Consider the following 27,497-nt stretch of genomic DNA (forward strand, 5'->3'; position numbering starts at 1 on the left):
ACCAGCAACCCCAGTCTGGATCATAAAGACTCTCATAGCCATCCTAAGGGGCCCTTTATCAGCCAAGACTGGAGTGGCCTCAGCTTTAGTTCATGGCCATAGTGTCTGAAGAAATTTCCATCAGCGTAAATACACCTTGTATGTGAGCAGCCTGGAGCTATAAATATCTAACCAGTTCCCATCAGGAACACACGGAAGTTTCTGAGGCTTGTTAAGACTAAACTTAAGGGTTCTTAATTGACACATTTTATATCCATCAGTATCTTACCCTTGAGGTATAGAATTCAGTCTTACTCTGTTATTTGTTGTACTATGCTGTTATATTTCTACTTAAGTGCAAAAGAATATTTAAAACACAAAGCCTTTCTCTAACAATATATTCAGATTTAAATACTATTTACTATCATGTCAGTCAGGGATTTTTCAAAGCCAGATGTGAATCTGCAGGGACATATTAGGCATGATAATTAACTCCTCTTAGAACATGAGAAAAGATTCCCTGACTCTAATTTTTAATAAATATTAAAATACAAGGTAGAAGAATATGAGAAGTGAAGTGAATACCCTTGACTGGGCAAGAGAGTATGAAGTTTAAAATTAAAGAAAGCATAGGAGATGATGAAGGCGTCTGGTTTATTTACGTAACCTCCGCAGGCTTCACCCAGCTGCAGATCTGCTTGCAGTTGTATTAAGGTTAGAAAAAAGGCCAAGTTGGCAAGATTTAAATTTGGTTAGATTTGAAAACAACTTGCAACTAGATATATCCTTATTTCTGATTTGACAATATGGATTAGTAGATAATTAAATTATGCTTATGCTGGCAGTGCAGACAAAATAAACATGTCATTTCTTCTTAATGAAGTCTATATTTTGGACATTACTGTTTCAGTGTATATTTGTCATTATGAGATTTATTTTCACTTGAGGCAGTGTTCAACTTGAGTTGGAAAATTCTCGTGAAGTTTATTAACTCACTTCATATTGATATTTAAACCAATAAACCTGAAATACATAATGATAATCTATTATATATTATCCACTAGTATTTCTTTATGCCCTTCCTAACTGCAGAATGAATGAAACTATGATGTTGGAGGGTCTTTTTTTTTTTTTTAAGTTTATTTTGTGACTCAAATGCTTTACTAAAGTAGGAGACTGACATTTCTTCTTTAATCTGAGATCAATATACACTTTATAAGATTGAACAAGAGGAACCTCAGTATTGATCACTCTAATTCAATGAGCTTCTATCCTCTGAAAAAAGAGCTTTTCTTTGGGAAGGTCAAAGCAGTCTGGTGTTAAAAATCCATGTACTTTCTGTAAACTAAGGTAGGCTCACACAGTATGTTCTTTAAACAGAGACAGGAAGAAATTGAAATAGGAAGATCACATTGTCAGGAGTGAATCTAGTAGTATCACCCAGATATTTTGAGGTTCTGGAGTCAGAAAGATGGTTTGTGCTCTGCTCTTTCTAGGGATGATAAGCCACGTGTCTGTGAGGGGAATCTTCCCAACTGTCCTTTGTAAACAGAGATCACATGCACTACATTACTTAAGCTCCAGAAATTCACACGGCCTTCCATTATTATAAGGCTTTCGGTCGCCTCTGATAGGAAACTCCTGGTGGCCCCCAGTGTAACCAGCATTAAAACGAAGACATTGTGAACAGACTCTATCTCTCATGTAAATGGCTGGTTACTATAGCTTGACTGACTCTTCTTCATTCTTCGGAATAGAGAAGCATTTTCAGTGGTTTGCTTTAATGTTGAGGCTTTGTCAAATTTCTGCTTCAACCCCATTCTTTTCAGATCTAAACGAGTGTGGCCTGAAGCCGCGGCCCTGCAAGCACAGGTGCATGAACACTTACGGCAGCTACAAGTGCTACTGTCTCAACGGATACATGCTTATGCCGGATGGATCCTGCTCAAGTATGTCAAGAATCTTAACTGCTTTGGGCTTGACTTCATGCTGTGCTCTGGGAGTGTGTGAAAAGTGGCCTCCTAGCCCTTCTCCTAAACAGGATGTGAGCATGTGTTTGTATGTGTGCCTAAGGAATGGAAAAATCAAAATAAGAGTTGCCCATTGTAGATGTCTAACATTCTTTTGTCAGGGGTGCCAATGTTAAATTGATTCAGAAATAGTCTTTAGAACAAGAATCACAAAACTAATGTATTTTCTAACGTTTTTCCTAGCACTTTTCTGCTTGTCTTCTATCTGGACATAGGACTATTCCATGTAGAAAAAGAACATTGGTGACCATTTGAGGGCTGTTGTGCTCTTGGTAAGGATGGACACTAAATTATTTGCTGGTAGAGAATCCATCCAGCCTGGTGATTGAGTATAAACTGTCCATAAGTACCTCCTCACTTCATTTTTTTTTTGCGATACGCGGGCCTCTACTGTTGTGGCCTCTCCCATTGCCTAGCACAGGCTCCGGACACGCAGGCTCAGTGGCCATGGCTCACGGGCCCAGCCTCTCCGCGGCATGTGGGATCTTCCCGGACCGGGGCACAAACCCGTGTCCCCTGCATCGGCAGGCGGACTCTCAACCACTGCGCCACCAGCGAAGCCCCTCACTTCATTTTTACATTTCTTTATAATAGTCTGAAGACTAAGCTTTTTTCTTAAAAAAAAAAAAAAAACCTACTTCAAATTAAAAAAATGATTATAACAACATAAAAGTAGATTTCATGTGTGTCTTTGTAAGAAAGAAATGGATGGTGTTTCCTACTATCATTTTGATGTGTTTATAAAACAGACAATGGCCTGAAATTCTCTGCAGGCTGAACATTGAATTGAGATTGTGGTTCTATGATATCCAACAATTGATGCCTTGATTTTTAATTTTACTGAACTGTCAGTTAAATTGGTTGATTATCAATCAGTTAATTATCAGTTGTCTCTCTCTAACTGGGTTGCATTTTATAAAATAAAAAAGGTTAGCTAATTTTATTTATCATTGCATATTTAGCATGGAACTATTTGCAATAAGGTGAGTTCATGTTTATTAACATGTGGCAGTGATGCTAGAATCCTCTAACATTGTACAACTCAGTGCCTGGAGAAGTTTAATGGATGGTTGAGACAGTTACTTGGATGCCTTAGTTAAGACCAGCACTTAACATGAGTAATCTGGAAAAATACCTCAATGCTCCAATTTCCTTGGCCACTGGAAAAGCTTCCAGATAATCTCTCTGAGATAAAGTTTTACATTTGTCTTCTATTTCTTCAAATACATTAAAGGTCTTCCCCAGATGCTAACAGAGCTGGTTCCCTTCTTAATTATCCCTGAGGGAAGAAGGTCTTTGTGTTCTTCCTCCTATTTTTGACTTTCTTTAGACTGTTGGAGAACTAAGCCCTTTTCATCTGCATTGTTGATTTCAGTGTCACTGATTTCAGGACAAGTAGAAAACATAGTTATATTAGGTACAGAGTATGCCCTCTGCCTCCCTTGGACAGTCACTGTCTTTCCAGGTGCCCTGACGTGCTCCATGGCAAACTGTCAGTATGGCTGTGATGTTGTCAAAGGACAAATTCGGTGCCAGTGCCCCTCTCCTGGCCTACGGCTGGCTCCTGATGGGAGGACCTGTGTGGGTGAGTTGTAAAATCAAGCATCTCTATCAGCAGTCTCTCTAGGGTAAGGAAGAAAGTGAAATGTGATGGCAGGAAGGAAAAGGGGAGTTACTTAACATCAGGTAATCAGCTATCCTTTAGACAATATCAGATGTCTCAGGGGACCTCTCTCTGTGAAAAGACGGTGGAAACTTTGTTTCCAAAAAACAAATGAGGGACAGGAGGAAGCTTCAGGCAGAGGAAACCACACGTGCAAAGGCATCGAAGTTTAGAGGGAGCATAATATTCAGGGAACAAGAAGAGCTCAGTATTTCTAGGACGTAAGAGGCAATGAGTATTGAAGCTGAGCTGGTAGACAGGGCTAGACTGTATATATTGCACTAAAGGGTTCGTTTTTTTTTTTTTCCCCTGTAAATTAGGAAGGCAGTAAAAGATTGTGGTTAAGAGTCTGGGCTTTGATTTTAAACCTGGCTCTGCCATAGACTTGATATGTAACCTTAGGTAAGAGGCTTCCTTTCTTGGAGCTTCAGTCTTCTCATCTTTAAAATGGGAATAATGTTCTTGTGAGGATTGAATGAGATCGTGAATGCAAAGGGCTTAGCACGGTACCTCACATGTAGTAAGCACTGAATGAATGGAGGTATCTGGGGGCTCAAGAGATATTTACTGAGTACTTTGTATATATCAGGCACTGTGCTAAGTGCAAGGATATAGAGTAATGGACAAAGCAGACAAGATTTCAATCCTCTGGAAGAGGCAGAAAAGAAAGAAATATTCAGTAAAATTACAAACAATGCCAAGTGTTAATATGAATAACTAAGGGAGTGAAAAACAAAAAGGATCTATTTTAGAAAATAATGGTCAAGGAAAGCCCTGAAGTTAGACATGGACCATTGGCCCCATGGAGAATCAGCCAAGCTGGTGAAAACGTTGCAGAGCACTGCAGTGAAAGAGAGGTTGGTCTGTTTGAGGTTCTGAAAGAAAGAAAACCATATCCTTAAGTACAGAGTATGGGGGGGGAGGTGGCTTGAGATACAGCCCGTGAGGTGGGTGAGGACTGTTTATTACAAGGTCGTTAAAGACGTGATGAGGAATGAGGAATGAGTTCAGAAAGCAAGTAGAAACAGTTGAGAGTTTTGAGCATGGGAATAATCCCTTCTTATGTCTTAATAGAATCATTTGTTGACAGTTGAGTGGGAATGCTTTGGAGAGGCTAAGATTGGCAGGGAAAAGGCCAGTTTGGAGGCTCTTGGAATAGTCTATCCTGGGAGATGGTGGCTTGGGCTAGGGTAAAGGCAGTGGGTGAAGAGCAGAGTAAATGAGTTCAAAGAATTTGTCAGAGGTAGAATCAGCTGAGGTTAAGGGAAATATGGTTGTCAAGGATGACTCATGTTTCTAGTTCAAGCAACGGCGGGGGGGATACAGGTGCAGTACATGCTGAGATACGGTACAAGAGGAGGACGGCTTGGCTTAGAAGGATGAGTTGAAATTTGGAGATACGGGATTTATGTTGCCTGTCAGGGCAACCAGCTGGATAACATTTATGATGAGCCACTACGTGCGCACAACCCTTTGCAGATAGTGTATTTTAAAAGCTCCTCCATCTGAACGTGCTGTTGCCCTTCCTAAGACGCATTGGCTTATGTTTCTAGACATTGATGAATGTGCTACTGGAAGAGCCTCCTGCCCTAGATACAGGCAGTGTGTCAACACTTTTGGGAGTTACATCTGCAAATGTCATAAAGGCTTCGACCTCATGTACATTGGAGGCAAATACCAATGTCACGGTAATGAACCCCAACCCTTGCTTTGTGTTGTTTTTTCCTGTGGAGCGGAAAGGTCTCTTAATTATGGTGATGACTGGGATGTCAAGGGCAGGGGAGGGAACTGGCATTAAATTAAACAAACAGAAGTGAAACTCAAACACTAGTAGTTCTGGACGCACACTACTTTATTTCTTCTCTTTATCTGCCAATTTTACGTGAACCTTCACATTGCAAAAAAAATTTTTATTTGAAACTGTGTATTTTATGTGTAATCATATTTATCTCCCAAATAAACCTCTTTTTTTCCTACTTCCTGATGCAGATATAGATGAATGCTCCCTTGGTCAGTATCAGTGCAGCAGCTTTGCTCGATGTTACAACGTACACGGGTCCTACAAGTGTAAATGTAAAGACGGATACCAGGGCGACGGACTGAATTGTGTTTGTGAGTCATGCTTGTCTCCCAGCTCTAAATTCCAGCAGGAAGTACAAGATTACACAAAGGCCATTACTAGGAAAGATAAGGAACAAGATTAATTATCAAACGAATATCACTTTTCATATCTAGTAATACTAGTCCGTGATTTCCACAAACAATAAAATCACTTGCTCAGTAATTTTTAAAAATTAAAGACTCAGTAATACATTCTAATCTTAAAAGCATTCAGTTCCTTGACTAAACTCTCTCAGTAGCTTCTCCTTAGCTGGTACGAAATTATAGAGCCCTCCTTGAGAATTTGATCTTAAATGTATGTTTGTCATTAGCATTAGATTATAATGGTGGGATAATCTGAATATATTCTTTCCTCTGTTTTATGCCTCCAATTCTGCTCTTAAAGAATCATTTCCATATTTATTTTCTCTACGTTCAGGACTGTTTTGCTTTTTAAATTTTTACAAGCTCTATTTGTAGTATGGCTATGTATGTCAGTAGATAAACATTAAAAAAGTACCCTCCAAGATGAAAGTTTCACAAACCAAAGGCCACAATTTAGCATACATTTCATGCAACGATAGATCATTTTTTAAATTTCTGGAGTAAAATATTTACTGAAAATCATGGGGCATAAAATCATGAGGATTAAAGGATTTTTGAAGGGTCATATAGTTATACTCCCAGTCTGGAATATATGCTTACAAGAAGATTAAATATTAATTCCTTTCGGTGAATACAATCAAGGACAGAGTTTCCACAGGTGATCTTGGTGACCTCTGAAACTTTTTTTAAAAAGCAATTGTATAAATTAGTAAAGGGGAAGGAAAACCAAATATAAAACAGTGAGTAGAACATTTAATGAAAATGTATTTGTGTGAATTTAATTTATATAAAGTGTGGAAGAGAAAACTATTAGTCTTCAGACAATTCTAAACATGATTTTATAATATACACATACCATGGAGACACTTAACATAGACTCTAAATATACATTTCTCATATTTTAAAATTTTAAAATATCTCTGCATTTAAAAATCTCATTGATTCTTCTCTCTTTCCACCTTACAAATACTTAAAACATTTTGTTTCAGATGATACATTTCATTACAGAAAAACAATATAATTTTTGTGTATATCCACCAAATAGATATAGGTGTGTATGAATATATATGTGTATATATTACATATACACACACATACTAATTTTTTTGGAAAACAGCCTGACTTAACAGGAGGGGAATATTCTCAATGTGAAAAGTAAGCCAGTTGGCATGAGGTATTTTGATGTGTTTGTTTTTTACAATTTGATATTTTACTTCTTAAGGTGAGAGGGTTGTACACTAATTTAAATACATTTACTGTTTTAGATATTCCAAAAGTCATGATTGAACCTTCAGGTCCAATTCACGTACCAAAGGAAAATGGTACCATTTCAAGGGGCGATGGAGGACACAGTAATTGGATCCCTGATGTCAGAAGTACTAGGTGGCCTCTGAAGACACCCTATGTACCTGCTGTCATTACCAGCAGGCCCACCTCTGAGCCAACAGCAAGACCTGCCCTGAAGCCAGCGCCACAGCCTGCCCCACCCACAGAACTCAGAACACCTCCGCCAGCAGCAGCCCCAGGAGGACCAACCACCAGCCTGACAAGTGTAGCATCAGTTGCCACTGTGTCTCCAAGAAGGATTACAGTTGACAACAGGATACAGACAGAGCCTCAGAAACCCCGAGGAGATGTGTTCAGTAAGTCATAAACGTTACCACATTTTTTTGAGGGTTTTTTGAGATGTAATTGACATACAGCACCGTATACGTTTGAGTACAGCATAGTGGTTTGACTTATCCGTATCATGAAATGATTACCACAATATGTTTAGTTAACATCCATCATTTCACGTAGATACTAAACAGAAGAAAAAGGAAAACACATTTTTTTTCTTTGGTATGGGAACTCTTAGGACTTACTGTCTTAACAACTTCCATATAAGTTATACAGCAGGTATAACTGTAGTCGTTGTTGTATATATTGTTGTATGCTACATCCCTGGTACTAGTGTATCTTATAACTGGATTTGTACCTTTTGACCACCTTCATCCTGTTTTCCCTTCCCACCTCTAGTAACCACAAATCTGATCCCTTTTTCTATGAGTTTGTTTTCTTTTAATAGTCCACATGTAAGTGAGGTCATGTACAGTATTTGCCTTTCTCTGTCAGATTTATTTCACTTAGCATTCTATCCTCAAGGTCCATCCATGTTGTCTCAGATGGCAGGATCTTCTCATTGTTACGGCTCACTGTAGATATGTTTATATATACCACAATTTCTTCATTCATCTATGTTCTTCCACTGTAGATATGTTTATATATACCACAATTTCTTCATTCATCTGTCAGTGGACACTTAGGTTGTTTCCATGTCTTGGCTATTGGAAATAATGCTGTGAATGAAGAGGTGCAGATATCTCTTACGCATAGTGTTTTTATTTCCTTTGGATATATTCCCAGAACTAGGATTGCTGGATCATATGGTAGTTCTGTTTTCAGTTTTTTGTGGAACCTCCATACTGTTTTCCATAGTGGCTGCACCGGCTTAAAATCCCACCAACAGCACATCAGGGTTCCCTTATCTCCACACCCTCACCCACTTGTTATCTCTTGTCCTTTTGGTAAACAGCCATTCTAACAGGTATGAGGTGATATCTCGTTGTGGTTTTGATTTGCATTCCCTAATAATTAATGATGCTGAGCATCTTTTCATGTATCTGCTGGCCATTTAGTATATATTCTTTGGACAAATGCCTGTTCAGGTCCTTTGCCCACTTTTTAACTGGATTATTGGATTTTTTGCTATTAAGTTGTATGAGTTCCGTATATATTTTAGATGTTAACCCCTTGCCAGATACGTGATTGGCAAACATTTTTTCCCATTCCATAGGTTGTCTTTTCGTTTTGTTGATGGTTTCTTTTGCTGTGCAGAAGCTTTTTAGTTTGATGTCATCCCACTTATTATTTTATTGCTTGTACTTTAGGTGTCATATCAAAAAATCATTGCCAAGACCCATGTCAAGGAGCTTTCTTCCTACGTTTTCTTCTAGGAGTTTTGCGGTTCCAGGTCTTATGTTCAAGTCTTTCATTCATTTCGAGCTAATTTTTGTGAGTGATGTAAGTTTAGGGTCTAGACTCATTCTTTTGCATGTGGCTATCCAATTTTTCCAGCACCATTTATGAAGAGACTGAATTTTCTCCCTTGAGTATTCTTGGCTCCTTTGTCAAGTATTATTTGACCACATGTGCTTAGGTTTATTTCTGGGCTCTTAATTTTGTTCCATTGGTCTATGTGTCTGTTTTTATGCCAGTACAATACTCTTTGATGACTATATCTTTTTAGTATAGCTTGAAATCAGGAAGTGTGATACATACCACTTTGTTCTTCTTTCTCAGGATTGCTTTGGCTCTTTGGGGTCTTTTGTGTTAGCACATTTTTAATAAGCTTTTTATGATGGCATTTCAACCACAGGCCATGGCTTGAATAAGAATAAAACTCATAGATACAAAGTGTAAGTTATATATCCCTATTGTTAAATATTGTAAAGAGCTATATAGAAGCCAGTCAGTTGGGCAAATAAGAATGTGAATAGAAATGGAGTATCACAAAGTTATATAGTAGATCACAGCTTCTATCCAGTATGAGAATTCTCCTAATATATTCATATTTACTTGAAAACTATCAGAGATGGGGAGCTTAATATAGCACGTGCCATTTAACTTTTAATCTAAGTGTTCATTCATTCAATCAGTAAACATTTTTAGTGTGTTTTAGAATTCCAGGCCCTATATTAGGCATTGGGCTTACAAAGGTAAAACAGAAAACCTTATAGTCTGGTGGAAAAGACAGTTGCCCCGAAGATAACTGTGGTACTGTGTTAGTGGGAGAGATTTGTGTGGGACATTATGGGGGTAGAGAGAAAGGGTACCTAACCCATCTTTGGCTGGGGACAGTTTGGGGAATGGGGAGTCTTCTTGAGTGAAATGGGGCAAAGGGGATGAAAAAAGGGAGGCATTATAATTCACGGGGACCACACAACAGAGGCACAAGCGTAGGAAGCAGCACACTACCAACAAACTGGCAGTTTGAGTCAAGGATTGATGAGAAAAACTGGACAGCTACCCCTTGTATTTACTGTAAGCTGGTGGTTAAATCTAAACTGGAGCTAGGTTGGATTTAAAGACTCCAGATTTTTAATGGGTGACTGGGTACCACCAATGGTGATAGAGGCTATAGGTAAAAGAGAAGTTTTGAAGGAGGAAGAGGTTTTTCCCTTATTACCAGAACAAAATTTGTAATTTTTCAACCTCTTTCTGAGCCTTTTAATGTGTTCTCTTTTTAAAAGTTTCTCTTGCTTCCCATTATTCCTCTCTATACCAACACACATACGAATTAAAAATAACATTGAAGGGCTTCCCTGGTGGCGCCGTGGTTGAGAGTCCGCCTGCCGATGCAGGGGACACGGGTTCGTGCCCCAGTCCGGGAAGATCCCACATGCCGCGGAGCGGCTGGGCCCGTGAGCCATGGCCGCTGAGCCTGTGCATCTGGAGCCTGTGCTCCGCAACGGGAGAGGCCACAACAGTGAGAGGCCCGTGTACCGCAAAAATAAATAAATAAATAAATAACATTGAAGTTCACCAACAGAATTTAGCAGGATGAAACTGGGGAGACACGGAGTTCCGATGATGTCTGAGAGCACTTGTTCTAAGAGAGTGTGATCTTAAAGACATGCCCTGGGAAAGAAGTACCTTGATCCCATGCCAAGGCTGTTGCATGCCACAGATAGCATTGCTGCCTTTGGATATTCCTGCCAAAACTTAATTCCACCCTCATTTCATCTTCAGCCCTAGCTGCTGGTTAATGTCAGCATGGATAAGGATATTTTGGACACTTCTTAATTTGCTGTCTGGAGACTTTAGCATATATTCCAAATAAGGGAGTGGTTCTGATTTTAATTCAGAACAAATAACTAGTATTTATTCATTGTGAAAACAGAAAGGAACCTTAGCACTATTTTAGTTCAACACCATTTATTCATTGACTATTTTCTTCATTTCTGGCATAATAATTTCTTAAGCCATCCTTATTCTCCACTGGTCTGAGAGTAGACTTTGGCTCTCCTCATTCCATGAATTTTCAGGTGATGTTAATTACAGCCACTGTTGCTCAGTCTCCAAATAGCCCCATACTTCAGTTGTGTTTTTCTTTACATTGAAAGATATATATATGTTTAATGGACGAGGTTGTTAAACAGAACTTTCCTCTGTGATGTGTATGTGTGTGTGTGTGTGTGTGTGTGTGTGTGTGTGTGTGTGTGTGTAGGTATGTATTGTCCCCCAAGAAAAGACTATAAAGATATTCTAAAAGGAAATCAAGGAAGAAAAACAATTATAGCACAAGTACATCTCTAGCCCAGACTTCTCCCCAAACTCTAGACTTGTATATCACCTGCCTGTTTAACTGCTCTAGTTGGATGAAGATACATGTCTCAAACTCATCTTGTCTAATCATTCCTGATCGTCACCCCAAACACATTCTACCCACAGCTTTTCCCGCCCCAGGAGATGTCACCTCCATCCTACCAATTGCTAAGGCCAAAAAACTTGGAGTCATTTAAAATTACCTTTTATACCCACATTGAAGCTGTATGGAAATCCTGTCAGTCCTGCCTTCAAATTATATCTGAAGTATGCCTACTGCTCACCATCACCAGGGCTACCAGTCTGGCCCAGGCCATACTTCCCCCTAGTGTACAGGTCCAAAATCCTTTTTCCAGATACGTAATAGAGCATTTTTTTAGATTTTAGAAAAGTAATAAGGCGCATTTGCTGTATAGCACACACTGAAGCATATTAATGTTTCTGCAGGGAAACATGAATATTTACACTAATTTGGCTACTAAAGCCATTTAAGTTAGGTTAAGTGAAGGTTAGATTTGCCACCTAATGAGTTTACGGAAGCAGCTTTTGGATTTGAGAATGACGGGTGAGGACCCGCGGATCTGTACTGCGGTAGCCTTCCAGCCGGTCTGCCTGCTCCCACCCTTGTCCCTCTGCTGTCTCTCCTCAACCCAGCAGCCAGAGTCATCTTTTAAAACTTAAATGAGATGTCATTGTTCAAAGCTCTGCATTAGCACTCACTTCCTTCAGTGAGAACAGAAGCCCTCCCGGCGGCTTCCAATGTCCTCAGATCACATCTCCTAGCACTCTTCCCCTCATTCACTTCACTCCAGCCTCCTCGCTGTTCCTCCAGCTTCTCCCATCTTAGGATTTTTGCTCCAGACCTTCCCTCTTTCTGGAACACTCTTCCTCCAGCTATCAGCTTGTCTCACTTTCTCACCTCTTCATGCACATCTCAACTTGCCAGTGAGGCCACTCTGACCCCCCCTCTTCAATACTGTGACCTCTGCAGCCACTGCCAGCACACCTGATCTCACAACTCTCTACTGTTTTTAAAAATAGCATTTATCACCTTCTATATACTATCTTGTTTACTTATTTATAATGTCTATTTTTGTCTCTTCTGCCTAGAATATAAGCTTTTTGAGGGGCAGGGGTCTTTCTCGGATTTGCTCATTGCTATATCTCAAGAACCTAGAATAGTGCCTGGCACATAATCAGCAATTGAATACTATTTGTGAGACATAGAAATGAATGATTAGATCAGTCACTCTTGACATTTTAAAATAAAAGTTATCATCATGTAATCAATTTCCATACACAAGCTAGTTTAGTAACACATTAAATCTATATTTAAGAAATAAAAAATATGCTTTCCTGATTGTGACTTATTTTTATTATATGGGGAGGTTTTTAATTGTGCTTCCACCATCTTTCTCTCTCTCTCTCCCTTTCCTCCCTTCATTTTTGGAGATTGATGTTCTATTCAGTGGATTATTAAATCTGAAAAGTCAAAGTTAGTGAGAAGGAAAACGATGATAATGTTTCAAAGTATATATTTCCTAGCTCCTGAAACTAGCTCAAATAATTTTTCTGTTACACTTTTATTATTTATTTAATTTATTTTTGGCCGCGCTGGGTCTCCATTGCTGTGAGCGGGCTTTCTCTAGTTGCAGCGAGCCGGGGCTACTCTTCGTTGTGGTGCGCGGGCTTCTCATTGTGGTGGCTTCTCTTGTCGTGGAGCACGGGCTCTAGGAACATGGGCTTCAGTAGTCATGGTGTGCAGGCTCAGTAGTTGTGGCGCATGGGCTCAGTAGTTGTGGCTCACAGGCTCTAGGGCACAGGCTCAGTAGTTGTGGCGCATGGGCTTAGTTGCTCCGCAGCACGTGGGATCTTCCCAGACCAGGGCTCAAACCCGTGTTCCCTGCATTGGCAGGCGGATTCTTAACCACTGCACCACCAGGGAAGTCCCAGGAGCATTTAAATAATACATGATTAAGGAAATGACTTTTTATGTATGATATGAAATATTAAACGTGTTTTAAAAATAATTTTAACTTGAGGAACCCTAGGTTTTTCAGATTGTGTGAACAGAATTATAACCAGATGTATTTTCAGGGCTAGTTCTATAGGCGTGATTTGAGCAACACTAAAGTTACCTGATACAGCATGAAATTCTTGTTCCTTCACTAATGGGACAGACCAGTGCTTCTTAAAGTGTGTTTCATAGAATATTAGTTCTCTGGAATATTATGCAAGTGTATGCCTAAAAAAGTTCTGAGGTCAAATAAATTTAAGAGACCCTTGGTTTAGCCACTTAAATAGGTTTGTTAAGTGTGGACTTTTCAATATGCTAATGGTCACTGTGAATCTCTTGGAGAGGTATATAATGTGCATCATTTCCTGAGTGGATTTAACTGGGTTTATTTAACTGTTGGGATTAGAGTTTATTATAACCCACTTCAGATCAGGCTGGGCTGAACTAAGAATTATAGAAACCATGCTCCACGAATCGAATAGCCTTCTACCATTGGCTCTCATTTGCATGGTTTCTGAGAACAGTGGGTTGATCTTGGACTCTGGAAGAGACTGGGGGGGAGGGGAGAGCAGAAAAGGGCTGGGCAGACTTAGAGCAAGAAAGGCAGATTTAACTGGTGGGCTGCCTGTCTGGACACCAGAGGTATGCTGTAGGGGATTGCTAAAATGTTGGAGACCAAGTGAACACCAAAGATAAAAATCTGGTATAAGAGCTGGTAGGAGCTATCCCAGAGCAGAGAACATAAGAAAAACATTATGTAGAATCCAAAGAAAAGGACATTAGGGGAAACAATTCCAGTCTAGCAATACCATGAAATAGTATGAAGTAATGTTTTTTTTTTTTAAAATGTTTAATGACTTGGGAAAGTACCTAGGTTATAAAAATGTTAAGTGAAAAGAATATACAAAACTGTGCATACCACACACAGTTGGTGTAAAATACACGTCTTCATATGTCTGGGTGAATATAAAAGTCTGGAAGAAAAAAGACCAAAATAGTAACCATGAATCTATCCAGCTGTTGATATTTGAGGTGATTTTCATTGTTTTTGTGTTATCCTCATGCAGTGATTTTTAATCTTCCCATTCCCACTGTCACTGGTCACAGTAATTTATTATAGTAGTCAATCCTTAGGAGAAGGGCCAGGGGTAATAGAATCCCGCTCTCCCAGCAGGAGAGTTGAGTCGTGTGTTTTGAAAAAGTACCCTGGGGGATTCTGATTGTGAATCATGTTAACTTTATTTAGAACTTACTGGTTTTTAAAAATTCATTCAAAGTTTTAACTTATTTTTAACCTTTCAAAATTTCTTTACAATTGAGCATGTCAGATCTGTCCAGTTTTAGCTAGGAAGCTCTGCAAGGAATATAATAGCACTTGGATCAGGAAGTAGATTTTTCTCAAAGTGTTATCAGAAGCCCCCTTGAACCAGAACAACCTAGGCTGCTTATTGAAAATGTAGATGCCTAATTCCTACCACCAACTTACTGAATCGGACTTTCTAGGGACGTACGTCTCAGTCTTTAGTGTGTGTACAGGTCACACAGAGACTTTGTTAAAATGAAAACTTTGATTCAGTGGGTCTAGGTTAGGGCCTGAGATTCTGCATTTTTAACAAGCTCAGAAGTAAGTAACACTTCTGATCTGCTGACTACACTGAAGAGTAGGGCTCTCTAAACCAATAATGGCAGCTCCAACCCAGCAGAACCATGTCTTGAATGGAGACAGAATTAGCCAGATGTGGGTTGTTTAAAATTATGCCTAAAGTATAGCATATAGCCTCTGGGTCATATAAAGAAAAAAAGTGTTGCAGAGTAAAGATCATAGAATACGTTGTAATACGTATCAGGTGCTCTTATGAGTGGCCATATCGGGAAACCAGACTCATGGTTGCTGTGATGTTCTGGAGAATGTGTTGAAATTCCAAGCACCACCAGTAAGAACAAAACTGTTTGCACTTTAATGATTGCTGCTTTGCTGCCTGCTGTCCACAGGTCTTTTCCTCTCATTTCCCTTTTACGGATTTTACAGTCTGGCTGGTGTGACCACATTGTGCTCAGTCATGGAAATACGATCTTTTCTGATTCTATGTGGTGATGAGTGAAAAGATTGCTTCTGCTGAGGGGTGAACAGGTCTTCAAACTAGTTTGCTTTCTCGTAAACCGTAAGGCCTAGAGAGACCCTGAGAAGATGCCTGACATCTCCCTGAAGATGAAATTTCAGCAAGGGTTTTGAAGGACTGCTTGTAGGTCAGATTCTGGTGCTGTGAATTCTGAAAGTTTTCAAGGCGTTTTATGTATATTTTAATTGGATCCCATGATGGCTGGTAAAGAAAAAAATAGCTCTTTCCGGAAAGTATAAATTGAGTTCTTAGTGGACGTGACCAAAGTCAGAAATCAGATTTTTTTGTTGAGTTTTATGTACATTAGTGTATACAGTTGTAATGAAAAGTATTGTGCCATAGCCACTCTGAGATTTGGGGCATGTTACTAAATCTTCCTATGTTTCCTCATCTGTAAGTGGCGATAATAGTAGTATTTACTACATTGGGCTGTTGTGAAAATTAGGTGAGAGAGTGCTTGGCATATAATAAGAACTCAATACACAATAGCTATACTACTTCTGTTGATGTTGTTGAATTCATTTATATGGTAGTGATAACATTTCCTACTTAACTTATAAAAACACAGCCCTATTTTGTGTTCTGGTTTTGAGTTTATATTTTTCTGATGCTTTTTATTATGGTTCATTACAGTTTTAATGTTCACAATATTTTAAATGTTATTTTTGGCTAACCAGATCCTTTAGAAACAAATTGATTTGCAAGTATGAGCTATTAGGGGAGCAGAGAAAATGAAAATAGAAGGAAGCTGCTATTTTATAGACCCTTTACTTACGACCAAATAATTGGAACATCCTGTTTTATTTAGGGGTTTACGGTACCTAACTGAACAGTTGTGATGTTAAAACAGAGACCGGATCGCCTCAACTTCTTTACCGAGCAGATAGTAACAACAGCCTTTTCAGAGATGAATCTGTCTAGATGAGAAACATACATGATGGGTCTGATAAGTATTAGAAAGAAAAGCTTCCTTTCTTCCTCTAAAGTGATTCATGTGGCCTGAGCGCATTGACACCTGTCCCGCACACGTGTCACCTGTGTCACCTCGGGGGTGTTCGTGCCGCGCTTACCCAAGCAGCTGTACTGTAGTCAAATAGTCGGCCGTGGCACCGCCTGCGTTCCGTTCCAGTACTCGGACTCAGTCCTGACAGCGCCTAACCTTCTGACTTCCTTTGGCTTAGAAGAGGGCAAGGGGATAAAAACGGTTCTGGTGGCAAAACCCAGGGGTCTTTAGAGATGACAGAGTGGGGATGAAAGACAAGGGGTCTAAGATGCCATCTCTTGCCTCGCCCCTGCATCCCCTCTCTCGTCTCCTTCCTTCTTCTCTCCCTCCACGTTCCCTGTCAAATGATCTCCTGATCTAGAAAAGTTGATCCATCACCTTTATGGCCACACTTAGCAATTGTTCCAGGCAGTGCTTCAAGTTGTCCTGAAACTTTATTAGAAGAGAGAGAGGGGAGTCACAAGTTGGGGCTCATTATTGTTAGCTGTGTGTATGTCGCACCTTTCACTAGAACTTTAACTTTTCCCAGCTCTGCTCTTTACTCTCAGTCCAAAGGTGTCTTTTGAACTTTTTGGATTTTTCCTACACAGTGAAAGCTTTAGCACACAAGGGCTTATTTCTGTTGAGCCCAGAAGCCTTTTGCTTTTTGCTAGAAATCAGTAGTAGACGGCTGGGAATTTTCTCTCTAATGTAGTTAAGGAAATGTCAGAGTCTCTTTTCCAATCTTTTTATTTGCTTCTCTCTGGTAATTTAAAGCTGTAAGGTGTATGTTCTTCATCTGGAGAGGGAAAGAAAGGGGCAGAGGAGAAAAGGGAGGGGGCAGAGGGAGAGGAGGAGAAGAGAAAGCAATGTGGAGGGGAGATGCAAGAGGTGGCCTCTTAAAACCCTTGTCACTCATCCCCACCCTGTCATCTCTAAATTTCGCCACCAGAAAGAGCCTTCAGGATATTAGGAAAGTTACATACATACCATTCTCTTCAGATGAACTAAATCCCTAAGCACAGAAAGAATTTAAGACCGTGTTATCTTTAATCTTTTAGTCCAACAACAAATGCCAGAGCTGGCCTGGGTAATGTCATGGGAGCCACCCTAGAACAGAAACAGAATTTGCAAACCTACCTTTAATAAATTGTGCTTACATTCTGCTATAGTACTTACTGTTTGGAAGAAGTCTGGCAGTGGGAGATGTGTGTGATAATATTTACATTTACTTCACTGTGCTTACTTTTAATGCTTTTTGGTAAAAATATGCAGTCGACTCTTTGGGAAACTTCATTCATGAACACAGGCTATATATTAATATTATATCCCTGGGGAAAATATATTTAATAGAATGTTCTGGGATGGAGTTCCTTTTAAGAAGTTTCTTGCTTATCTGTGTGGCCAATTCTTCTCACAGGCTCCAGGGCTCCGGGTTCCCCAGCCACTAGGAACGTACTGGGCCCCTGAGCCCCAGCCAGCCACGTTTTTATCCAGCTGTCTGCTGGCTTTAGTGCCTGTACGTTCCCTGTGTTTTAGTTCACGCGGAAGATTATAAGACATACGTCTTGGTGGATGAAACGTTAACTAATGGGAGAAAAATGTTTAGGAAATCTTCTAAAGAGTATATGAACATTCTTTTTTTTATGTTAATTTTGGTCATAACTGCCCTCTGACAGCCACTCCCTCCTCCCTCCTGTTCATTCTCTGTGCTCCAGCCAGAATGATGTACCTGATCTTGGCGCTCCTCTGTTAGAATCTTTCAGACTTCCAGTTTCCGCCAGAATAAAGTCCACGATATTTACAGAGCTTTAAAAGGCCCCGCAACGTCTGCCTGCATCTCCAGCTTCATTTGGTTCCCTCCTTCCCTCCCCCTTCCTCTCCTGCTGTGAGCTCTACACCTAGAATGATGTTTGAGTTCACACCCATTCACTCTCTAGGGCGCTAGCTCAGTGACTCATCCTTCAGGTCGCAGCGTAAGCAGCACCTCTCAGAGATTTTCATGCATCTTCCTCCTGGGCTAGCTTAGACAGCCCCCCTTCTCCCCCTCACCACCAAAGCTCACGTAGCATCCTCTAGTTCTCCTTTAAAGCATTCATTACATGGGAGATTGTTAGATGTCTGTCTTCACCTCTAGAATGTAGATCCCATGAAGGAAAGAGTATCCTCATTGCTTCACAAAAGTGAGCCCAGTGCCTCGTACTCAGCGGATGGTCAGTTTCTTGATTGAGAGCATTAATAAGTGGATGGAATAGAGTTAGGGAGGATGGACAGACAGATGGTAGAGGAATTGTGTTGTTAGCATTTCTCTTATCCTTTTCTAATCTCTCAAATTATACCATTCTGATTCTAAGGATTAATGGTCCAACTACAGAAAGTATCAGATATGTGTTTGTCTTTATAAATATAAATATATGTGTGTGTGTGTGTGTGTGTGTGTGTGTGTGTGTGTGTGTGTTAGCATCTCTCCCAGTTATAATTCTATTTTTAGATAAGGCTAGTCATGTATTTTAATTAGCATTTTCTGCATTGAATCAAAGAATATGTTTGAATTTCACAAATACATCTCAATTTCATAGCCTCACATTTAATAACAGGTATCAAGACTATTCAAAGTTCTCTTTGAGGGGCTTCCCTGGTGGCGCAGTGGTTGAGAGTCCGCCTGCCGATGCAGGGGACACGGGTTCGTGCCCCGGTCCGGGAGGATCCCACATGCCGCGGAGCATCCGGGCCCGGGAGCCGTGGTCGCTGGGCCTGCGCGTCCGGAGCCTGTGCTCTGCAACGGGAGAGGCCACAGCAGTGCGTGGCCCGTGTACCGCAAAAAAACAAAAAAAAACAAAGTTCTCTTTGAGCAATCAAAATTCAAATAACAGACATATAGCTGCTATGGGGTAGGAGACTGTGTATATACTCTGACAGAACTCTCTTTTCTTTCAATGTTTTAGGTACTTTTTCTTTCATAATAGAAATCCTTTTTATAAACAATCTTAAAAAATACAGAACTACAAAAGACAAACCAATAAATGATAAAATATTACTTTTATTTCCAGTACTCAGACTACTTCTATTAGCATATTGGTGTATTTCTTTATTATTATTATTGATGTATATGGACATGTTTAGGTGTACAATATGATTCCATATTTGCATATGTTACAAAATGATCACCACAATAAGTCTAGTTAACGCTTGTCACCAAACATAGTTATAAATTTTTTTTTTCTTGTGATTGGAAACTTTTAAGATGTGCTCTCTTAGTAACTGGAAGTTTGTACCCTTTGACCCTTTTCACCCATTTCATTCACCTCCTACCTCCTGCCTCTGGCGGCCACCAATCTGTTGTTCTACAAGCTTTTTTTTTTTAGATGCCACATATAAGTGAGATCATACCGTATTTGTCTTTTTCTGTCTGCCATAATAATACCCTTAGCATGATACCCTCAGGATCCATCCACGTTGTTACAAATGGCAGGATTTCATTCTTTTTTATGGCTGAGGAACATTTAATTGTGTGTATGTATATACCACCACTTCTTTTCCCATTCATCTATTGATGGGAACTTAGGTTGTTTCCATGTCTTGGCTGTTGTAAACAATGCAGTGAACACAGGGGTGCATATATCTTTTCAAATTAGTGTGTTCACTTTCTTCAGATATATACCCAAGAGTGGAATTGCTGTATTACGCAGCAGTTCTATTTTTAATTTTTTGAGGACTCTCCATAACGTTTTCAAATTCCTATTCCCACCAACAGTGCATGACAGTTCCCTTTTCTCCGCATGCAAGTAACCATCTGTTATTTCCTGGGCAGTCAATTTCCTGAATTGTTCAAGGGTTGGAGTACTAACCCTCTGCACAGTTGAAAATCTGCATCTAACTTTACATTTGGCCCACCCCATTCAAGGTTCCATATCATGTGGTGGATTCAACCAGCTGTGGACGGTGTGGTGGATCTGTTGCACATATTCAGTGAAAAATACTCAGATGCATAAGCGTGGACCCGTACAGTTCAAACTCATGTTGTTCCGGGGCCCACTGTCTTTTTGATAGTAGCCACCCTAATAGATGTGAGGTGATATCTCATCATGGTTTTGGTGTGCATTTCCCTGGTGATTAGTGATGATGAGTGCCTTTTCATGCACTTTTAGTATATCTTCTTTGGAAAAATCTCTCTTCAGATCTTCCCATTTTTTTAATCAGATTTTTTTTTTCCTATGGAGTTGTATGAGTTCTTTATATATTTTGGATAGTAACTCCTTATCAGATAAATGATCTGCAAATATTTCTCCCATTCATTTTTATTGATCATTTCCTTTCCTGCGCAGAAGGTTTTTTGTGATGTAGTCCCACTTATTCATTTTGCTTTCAGCGTCAGACCTAAAAAAATCATCTCCAGGGCCAGCATTAAGGAGCTTAACGCCTGTGGTTTTTATTCCACGAGTTTTATGATTTCAAGTCTTACGTTCAAGTCTTTAGCCCATTCTGTCATTTTTTGTGTGTCGTGTAAGAAAATGATCCAGTTTCATTCTTTTGCATGTGGCTGTCCAGTTTTCCCAACATTATTTATTGAGGAGACTGTCCTTTCCCCATTGTATATTCTTGGTTCCTTTGTCATATGTTAATTGACCATATAAGTGTGAAGTGTGGGAGTGTATTTATCACTGTTTTTTCTAGTCTGTTTTTTTGTTTGTTCACCTGTTTCTCTTGCACATAGTGGAAATTATTTCACTTAATATTTTTATATAAGCTGTAAAACATACCAGGGAGTGAGTAGTGAACCTTCTCTTGGCACGTCAGTGGGATGCTTACCAATCCATACTGGTATGCGTAAGGAAGGAGGATTCGTTCGGTACTTTGGCAGAGCTACGGACTGGAGCACACAAAATTGTAAGAACTAATAGCTGCTGAGCATTTCAGGTCTAAATTCCTTGGCACGTTTCCCAGTGAACTGCAGTGAAGGTGTGTGCATGGTCATCCACTGCTAAATTAAAAGGTTCTTGGAAACCAAGTGCCTAAAATACTAATAACCATCTGGCACTTTGCGAGTTGTTAGATAACTCATTTTCTGGGTGACTGTTTTCCAAACATGTGGTCTCATTCGTTCCTTTTAACCTCCCATCCCACTTTCTTCGTTTCTGAGCATCCTCCAGACACTGTGAACTCCTTTCTCTAATGTTCCCGAGCACTGTCTTTGTACTTACCGCCTGAAATACTCCTTACCGCCTGAAATACTCCGTCTTCCCCCACTCCAGCACTTTGCTTTTTGCTTGGAAGGTTCCATGTTCTTTCACTCTCAGACCGAATGGTGCTTGCTCAGAGGGGATGTCCTTGATCTTTTATAAAACAGGTCCCTGTGCCAGGAAACCTTTTTAGGATCCTCTCCCTCTGCACCAAGACTCCATTTACCATTTGACCATCCTTCACTTGGAGAAAAGTGTGCTGACAGACCATCATAATGCCCCTAAAATATGGTACTGTAAGATTTGAACTATTACAATCCAGAGATGATTTCTATAAGTTACAAGAGAAGGGAACAAAAAAGTGTTGTTCTATAGAGTTGTGTGTGTGTGTGTGTGTTTTAACTTTCTGTGTCATGAGAAATGAAGCATGTATGCCTACAACTCTGTAATATTTCTAGTAAATAGGAGGCGGTCTCCGTCTCAGAGCTCCAAATGAGGAAAGGAAAGCTGGAATTGAATGTCATTGCTGTCAGTCATCTGAGTGTAAAAGAGGGTGGCCGTTTGCCTCTCCCAGGGTACCTGTGATCAGGCTGTGTCCCCAGATCTTGTCCGTTGACCCGCTTCTCTTCTTTCATCTTTCTCAGGCTGTGTGTAGAGGGGTATATGTGAGTGGGGGAAGTGGAAGAGGAAGGGGCTTCACTGTTGGAACTTTTGCAACAAAAATGAAAAACTTCAAAAGCAGTAAGCTCAAAAAATCAGTGCAAATCTTATGGGTTCGTTTACTTGATTTAAAAAGTTACTGCTAAAAATAATTGGAACATTAATGAAAAAGAACCCTTTTGACTGATGTGTGTTTCTTGGTGTTCTACATCTTTTACTCCCTGCCTTATAAAAATAGAGCTAATTAATTTAAGTTCTGGCAAAGAAAAGGGAGGATTCCCTGATCTTTAGCCAAGAATCCCCCTCCACTACCACCAACATTCTCACACACTCCCCACTCCCAACCAAGCTATTCTCCCTGACATCATCTGGTGTTTTTCCGTCCTAGTTTTCATCAGAATTTAGAGTTGTGGTGTTCTTTTATCTACATGTTTAATGTTTGCCTCTCCCATTAGAATGCAAGCTCCACAGGGGCCAGGTCCTTGTTGGTCTTGTTCACCCTTTTACCTTGTCTCCTCGGGACCTACCCCAGTGCTTGGCATATGGGTGGCGATCAGATGTACATTGAATGAATGAGCAAATAATGATTTATACGAATCCATTTTTTAAAGTGTATTTTTCAGCTCTGTCCCACTTGTTTCATTTGAGGAAAAGGGTTGACAAAGTACGTGGGTTTCTGACAAGACCTTCCCATTCATTCAATAAACACTTGTTGAGTGCCTGTCACTAGGTCAAGCCCTGGGAATGCCACATGAGTAAGACATGATCGATGCCCTCCAGGACCTCAGAGACCAGCAGAGGGAGAGACACACGTGTGTCAATAACTGCGGTTCTTTAGGAAAGAGTGTAATAGAGGCGTGTAAACGTGAGCCATCAGAGTACAAGGGGGAAGATTTGAACTCGCCCAGAACGTGAAAGTTTTCACCCAGTCAGTGACATTTACACCGACCCTTGAACAGAGAGGGGAAGTTTGGCTGGTTAATTACCAGGGAGAAGAGCATCCCAAGCTGGGGATGGGGTCAGAGACGTGAACATGAATATGGCATATTTGGGCAGTACTGTGTGTTTTGGGGGTGGATTGTGAATGCGGTGCAATTTGGAGTTTGGATTTGATCTTAAAGGAGCCAAGGAACCTGCTTAAGCCCAGAAGACATAGCATACGTAGGGTTCACTGGAGAGGAGTCCATGTTTTGGTTAGAAAGTCAAACCATTCGCTGCAATTACGGGCATTTTGTTTTCCATTAAAACAGCCTTAATTTAGAGTTCATAATGTATCTTTCATAGACAAGTTTTAGAATTTCATAGAGATATTTTGCTCGCCATTGGTAGCTGTTTTAAAATGTATTTTCCAGATAAAGACGTTTTCATGTATTTTATGTTGAGTTTTAAACTTTTGAAACCCATTTTTAAAAATGGTACCCAGATAAATGTTACAGTATAAGATCTCTGCAGAACAAACTTCATGAATCTTCATGTGAACTGTGATTAAATATTTTGGATTCTTCCAGATGAGTGAAATACCTAGATCTTTTCCCCCTGCCCCATCGGTAAAGGTAATGCTTCTTTGTCAATGCCTCATCGAAACAAAACAAAATGCCTCTCTCTCTCTCCCTCTCCCTCTCTCTCTCTCTCTCTCTCTCTCTCTCTCTCTCTCTCTCTCTCTCTCTCTCTCTCTCTCTCTCGTAGTTCCGCGGCAGCCTTCAAATGACTTGTTTGAAATATTTGAAATTGAAAGAGGAGTCAGTGCAGATGATGAAGCAAAGGACGATCCAGGTAGATCCCTATATTCTTCGGACCGTTATGATGACATTTTATTTTTTCCCTCCATTTCATTAAAATAACTTTTAAATTGTAGATTGTTCGGTTACATCTGGGAAAATTATACTTTTTTTTTTAACCACTTGGTTTCCTCTCTAGTTAAATCAGTTGAGCAAAAACTGAATCATCATTATCTTTTTAAAAAAAATATAGAAAAGCAGCATTTAAGCTGAGGAGGAAATCATCTTTTATAAGTGATGTAAGAAGGTCATAATTTGGCAACAATTGTGTGTTCTATTTTTACAGCTGAACACTGATGCACAATTGTGCTGAGAAAGGATTCATGTGATTTCCTTTTGATCTCATGAAGGGACATTCTGGTGGGATAATTAAGTGCAGACAGGAGAGAACACTTGTACAGATACCCCTAGTTCACAGATTCATTTTTGTCATTAGCTGTTGGGTTTGTGGTCTACTCATGTTGCTGGTTATTTCCTTGCAGGTGTTCTGATACACAGTTGTAATTTTGACCATGGGCTTTGTGGATGGATCCGAGAAAAAGACAGTGACTTGCACTGGGAACCAGTGAGGGATCCAGCAGGTAAAACCATTCATCTAACCCTAGTACACATTTCGGTTGGATCCTATCTGAGGAACCCAGTTGTGCTAACCAAGGATACTATAACGCAGCTCTGTGTTTACTTAATAGAGAGGATAAAGAAAGCTTGTCCAGCATTCATCTTCTATTTTTTTAGGTGATCTGAATTTGTTAGCTATCAATTAGAATTTTAAGTAGACAAGCAGTTTATTAAAAGGCCAGCTAATTTCTCTCAAAAAAAGCTTTGTATATATAAAACATGTAGACTCATTCTAAAATATAATATCCGAGTTACGTATAGTGCCCCATTCCCAAGCATAAAAATAATATTGTGGTACAGCAGCCATCATAGTAGCCTGTGGTTGTTTCCTTGATTATGTCTTTCTTTTTTAAGATATAGCAGAAGGAGACAGTGGAAATTCCTGCGAAGTTGTGAATATCTCTCACAGTCTAATTTTCAGTCTAATTTGGATGCTGGAGAAATTAGTTATAAATTACCACCACTTATTCCACAAGAGAATGTTATAAGAAAGGGAGATTTAAATATAGTCCCTTGGAAAACTAAGACTTTTAAATTTCACACTTCCTATGAATCTATAAAGTTTCAGAACTTACAATATGTTTTGTCATCTTATTTCAGGAAGCAAAGCTACATATTATTGTTGGCTTTTTACCCTCCCTGTAGTAGTTAAATCTTATATGGGTGAGTCCAACTTAATGGAAGGGTGAGGAGTTTGGTTTCTTTTTTTCCTTTTTATACTCCTGATTCTAGACTTAGAAATGAAAGATACGAGACATGAAGAAAAAGTATGTTACTTGTTTTTAAAAGCCTAGTTCCTAAATACCATCCCAAGTGTACAGATAGAGCACAAAACATGTAAAAGTTAACTTGAGGATATGCTCTGTTAAAACCAGCTCTTCTCAACAGTCAGTGTGCACACAGGTCAGCTGGAGGCCTTGTTAAAATGTAGATTTTGATGCATTTCTCACACGCTCCTTGGGGATAATTTTAGGGCTCATCCTTAATGCACATGTTGAGTAGCAAGTTATTAAAGAATTCGTGCAAAAATATATTCATTAGATCCCCTAAGATTGAAATGTTAGAGATATTGAAAAATGAAAATTTGAAGTAAGCTTTTAAAAAATGAGTATCCAACAAACTCAAAGGAGTTTTGAGATTACTTTTAACAATAAAATAATTTTTAATGCCCCCCCCAACACACACCAGTACACTCCCTCTCATTCTCACTTTCATGTTCTCCCTCTCACTTATTTAACTCTGAGCCAGACCACATTATTATTAATATCATAGATAACTGTGAATAAGAGAGAAACCAACATTTATTTAATACCAGCTACAGTCCTGACTCATTCATCATCTCAGTTTTATCTAATCCTCTTATCTACCCTGGGAAGCAGGTAATATTGTTTTTGTTTCACAGAGGGCCAGAGGTTACATCAGTTTCCTAAGGCCACAGAGCTAAAGAATGGACTTCCCATCCAGGCCTCTCTGTAGTGCCTGTGCAGCCATCTCAGCAGTTCAGTGCCCACAACATCAGAAGCGTAATTCTGGGGTTTTCACTACCCAGTCTGGCCTCTGTGTCCTGGTTGTGTGCATGATCCGATTAACAGATCTCAGGCCTGTAGATCTGAGTGACCTCTGACCTGGAGTAGTGTGCTACAGAAGGAAGGATCTTTAGCAACCATGTGTGATAGAATGGTGAATAATGTTCATGGTCGTAATGAATAACTCTTTCAAGTAAGGTATACACTGGGGAGAATAATTCATGCTAAAGTCAGAAGAATTCATTGCACTTCTCTGTAGACAGTCTATGTAAAATGTTTGAGCTTTAGAACTTAAATACTATCTTTTAGAACCAATTTAGTACTTTTCAACGGTTTCTATTATTCGTCACATAGGTAAATGTTTAAATTTGTTGTGACCCCAAATCCACTTGCCCTCCAATAGAAAAATGAGAAGAGAATTGACAGAGTGGTAGACAAAAAAAAAGGTTTGAAATGGTTCTTTGGCTGTGATAATACAGAACAAGTTGAAAGGAAGTGGTGGCTGCTTGTGACTGGATAGCTCCTGGTGATTGGCTCCGGCCCCTCAAGGATGCTCTTCTGGGGTTGCTCCAGGTTTTTACCAACAACTTGGATGAACTGGATATTGAAGGCATACTAACCAATCTGTGGCTAATGTAAAGCCAGAGGAGAAAGCGACTGTGTGCGCTGACACAAACAGCATGCAAAGATTAGATCAATGGGTCCCACTTAAGAGGGTGAAATCTACTGGGGATGAATACACGGTGTAGCTCATGGTCGAGAAACCACCTACACAGCTGTAGGAGGGGAAAGATGGGACTTAGCAGAAAGTGTGAAAGACTTTTAGACTTTTTGTGGGTAATAAATCAATATGACTGAACGCTGTATCATTGCTGCCCAAAAGCTGGGTCAGCTCCATAGAAATACGTATTTTTTTCCAGCACAGAAAATACACTTTGGTAGGTTCTTACCAGTCTGAGAAGTATAGAGGTAATTGTAGGTCGCTCAAAAGAGAATGACCTGGATGGAGAGGTGTCTCAGAGCCTGTAGAAAAACAGGTGAGAAACCCAGAATGTTTAGCCTGGAGAAGAAATAATGGAGCGGGGCAGCTTTTCAAATACAAGACTGACAACATCTATCTCAGTTGTTCTGTGATCACAAGGGGACAAGAAGTCGGATCAGTAGGTGAAAACTGCAGGGGGATCGATTTTTGCTCACGCTCAGAACTTTACCATAGTCAGAGCTGTCTGAAGAGAAATCAGGCAGCCACGGAAGCAGGGGGCTCTCTGTTGGTGGAGATGTTTGACTGGGTGACATATGACAAGATGTTGTTTCGAGAATTAGACAAAGGGTGGATTAGAAAGCCTCTTATACCGGCTCTGGGAGCCTCTGA

General features: G+C 39.9%; 1 protein-coding gene across 1 annotated transcript in view; it reads left to right on the forward strand.

Moving 5' to 3' along the window:
• Positions 1–27,497, forward strand: part of NPNT (nephronectin) — a 74,955-nt gene that overhangs the window by 41,461 nt on the left and 5,997 nt on the right. The window contains exons 5-11 of the mRNA XM_065877268.1: positions 1,809–1,928; positions 3,475–3,594; positions 5,226–5,360; positions 5,662–5,784; positions 7,143–7,520; positions 23,890–23,976; positions 24,464–24,562. Of these exons, the coding sequence (XP_065733340.1) occupies positions 1,809–1,928; positions 3,475–3,594; positions 5,226–5,360; positions 5,662–5,784; positions 7,143–7,520; positions 23,890–23,976; positions 24,464–24,562 (1,062 nt within the window). The remainder of the gene's footprint in view (positions 1–1,808; positions 1,929–3,474; positions 3,595–5,225; positions 5,361–5,661; positions 5,785–7,142; positions 7,521–23,889; positions 23,977–24,463; positions 24,563–27,497) is intronic.

Source organism: Phocoena phocoena, chromosome 5 (assembly GCF_963924675.1).
Source record: "Phocoena phocoena chromosome 5, mPhoPho1.1, whole genome shotgun sequence".
Classification (NCBI taxonomy): domain Eukaryota; kingdom Metazoa; phylum Chordata; class Mammalia; order Artiodactyla; family Phocoenidae; genus Phocoena; species Phocoena phocoena.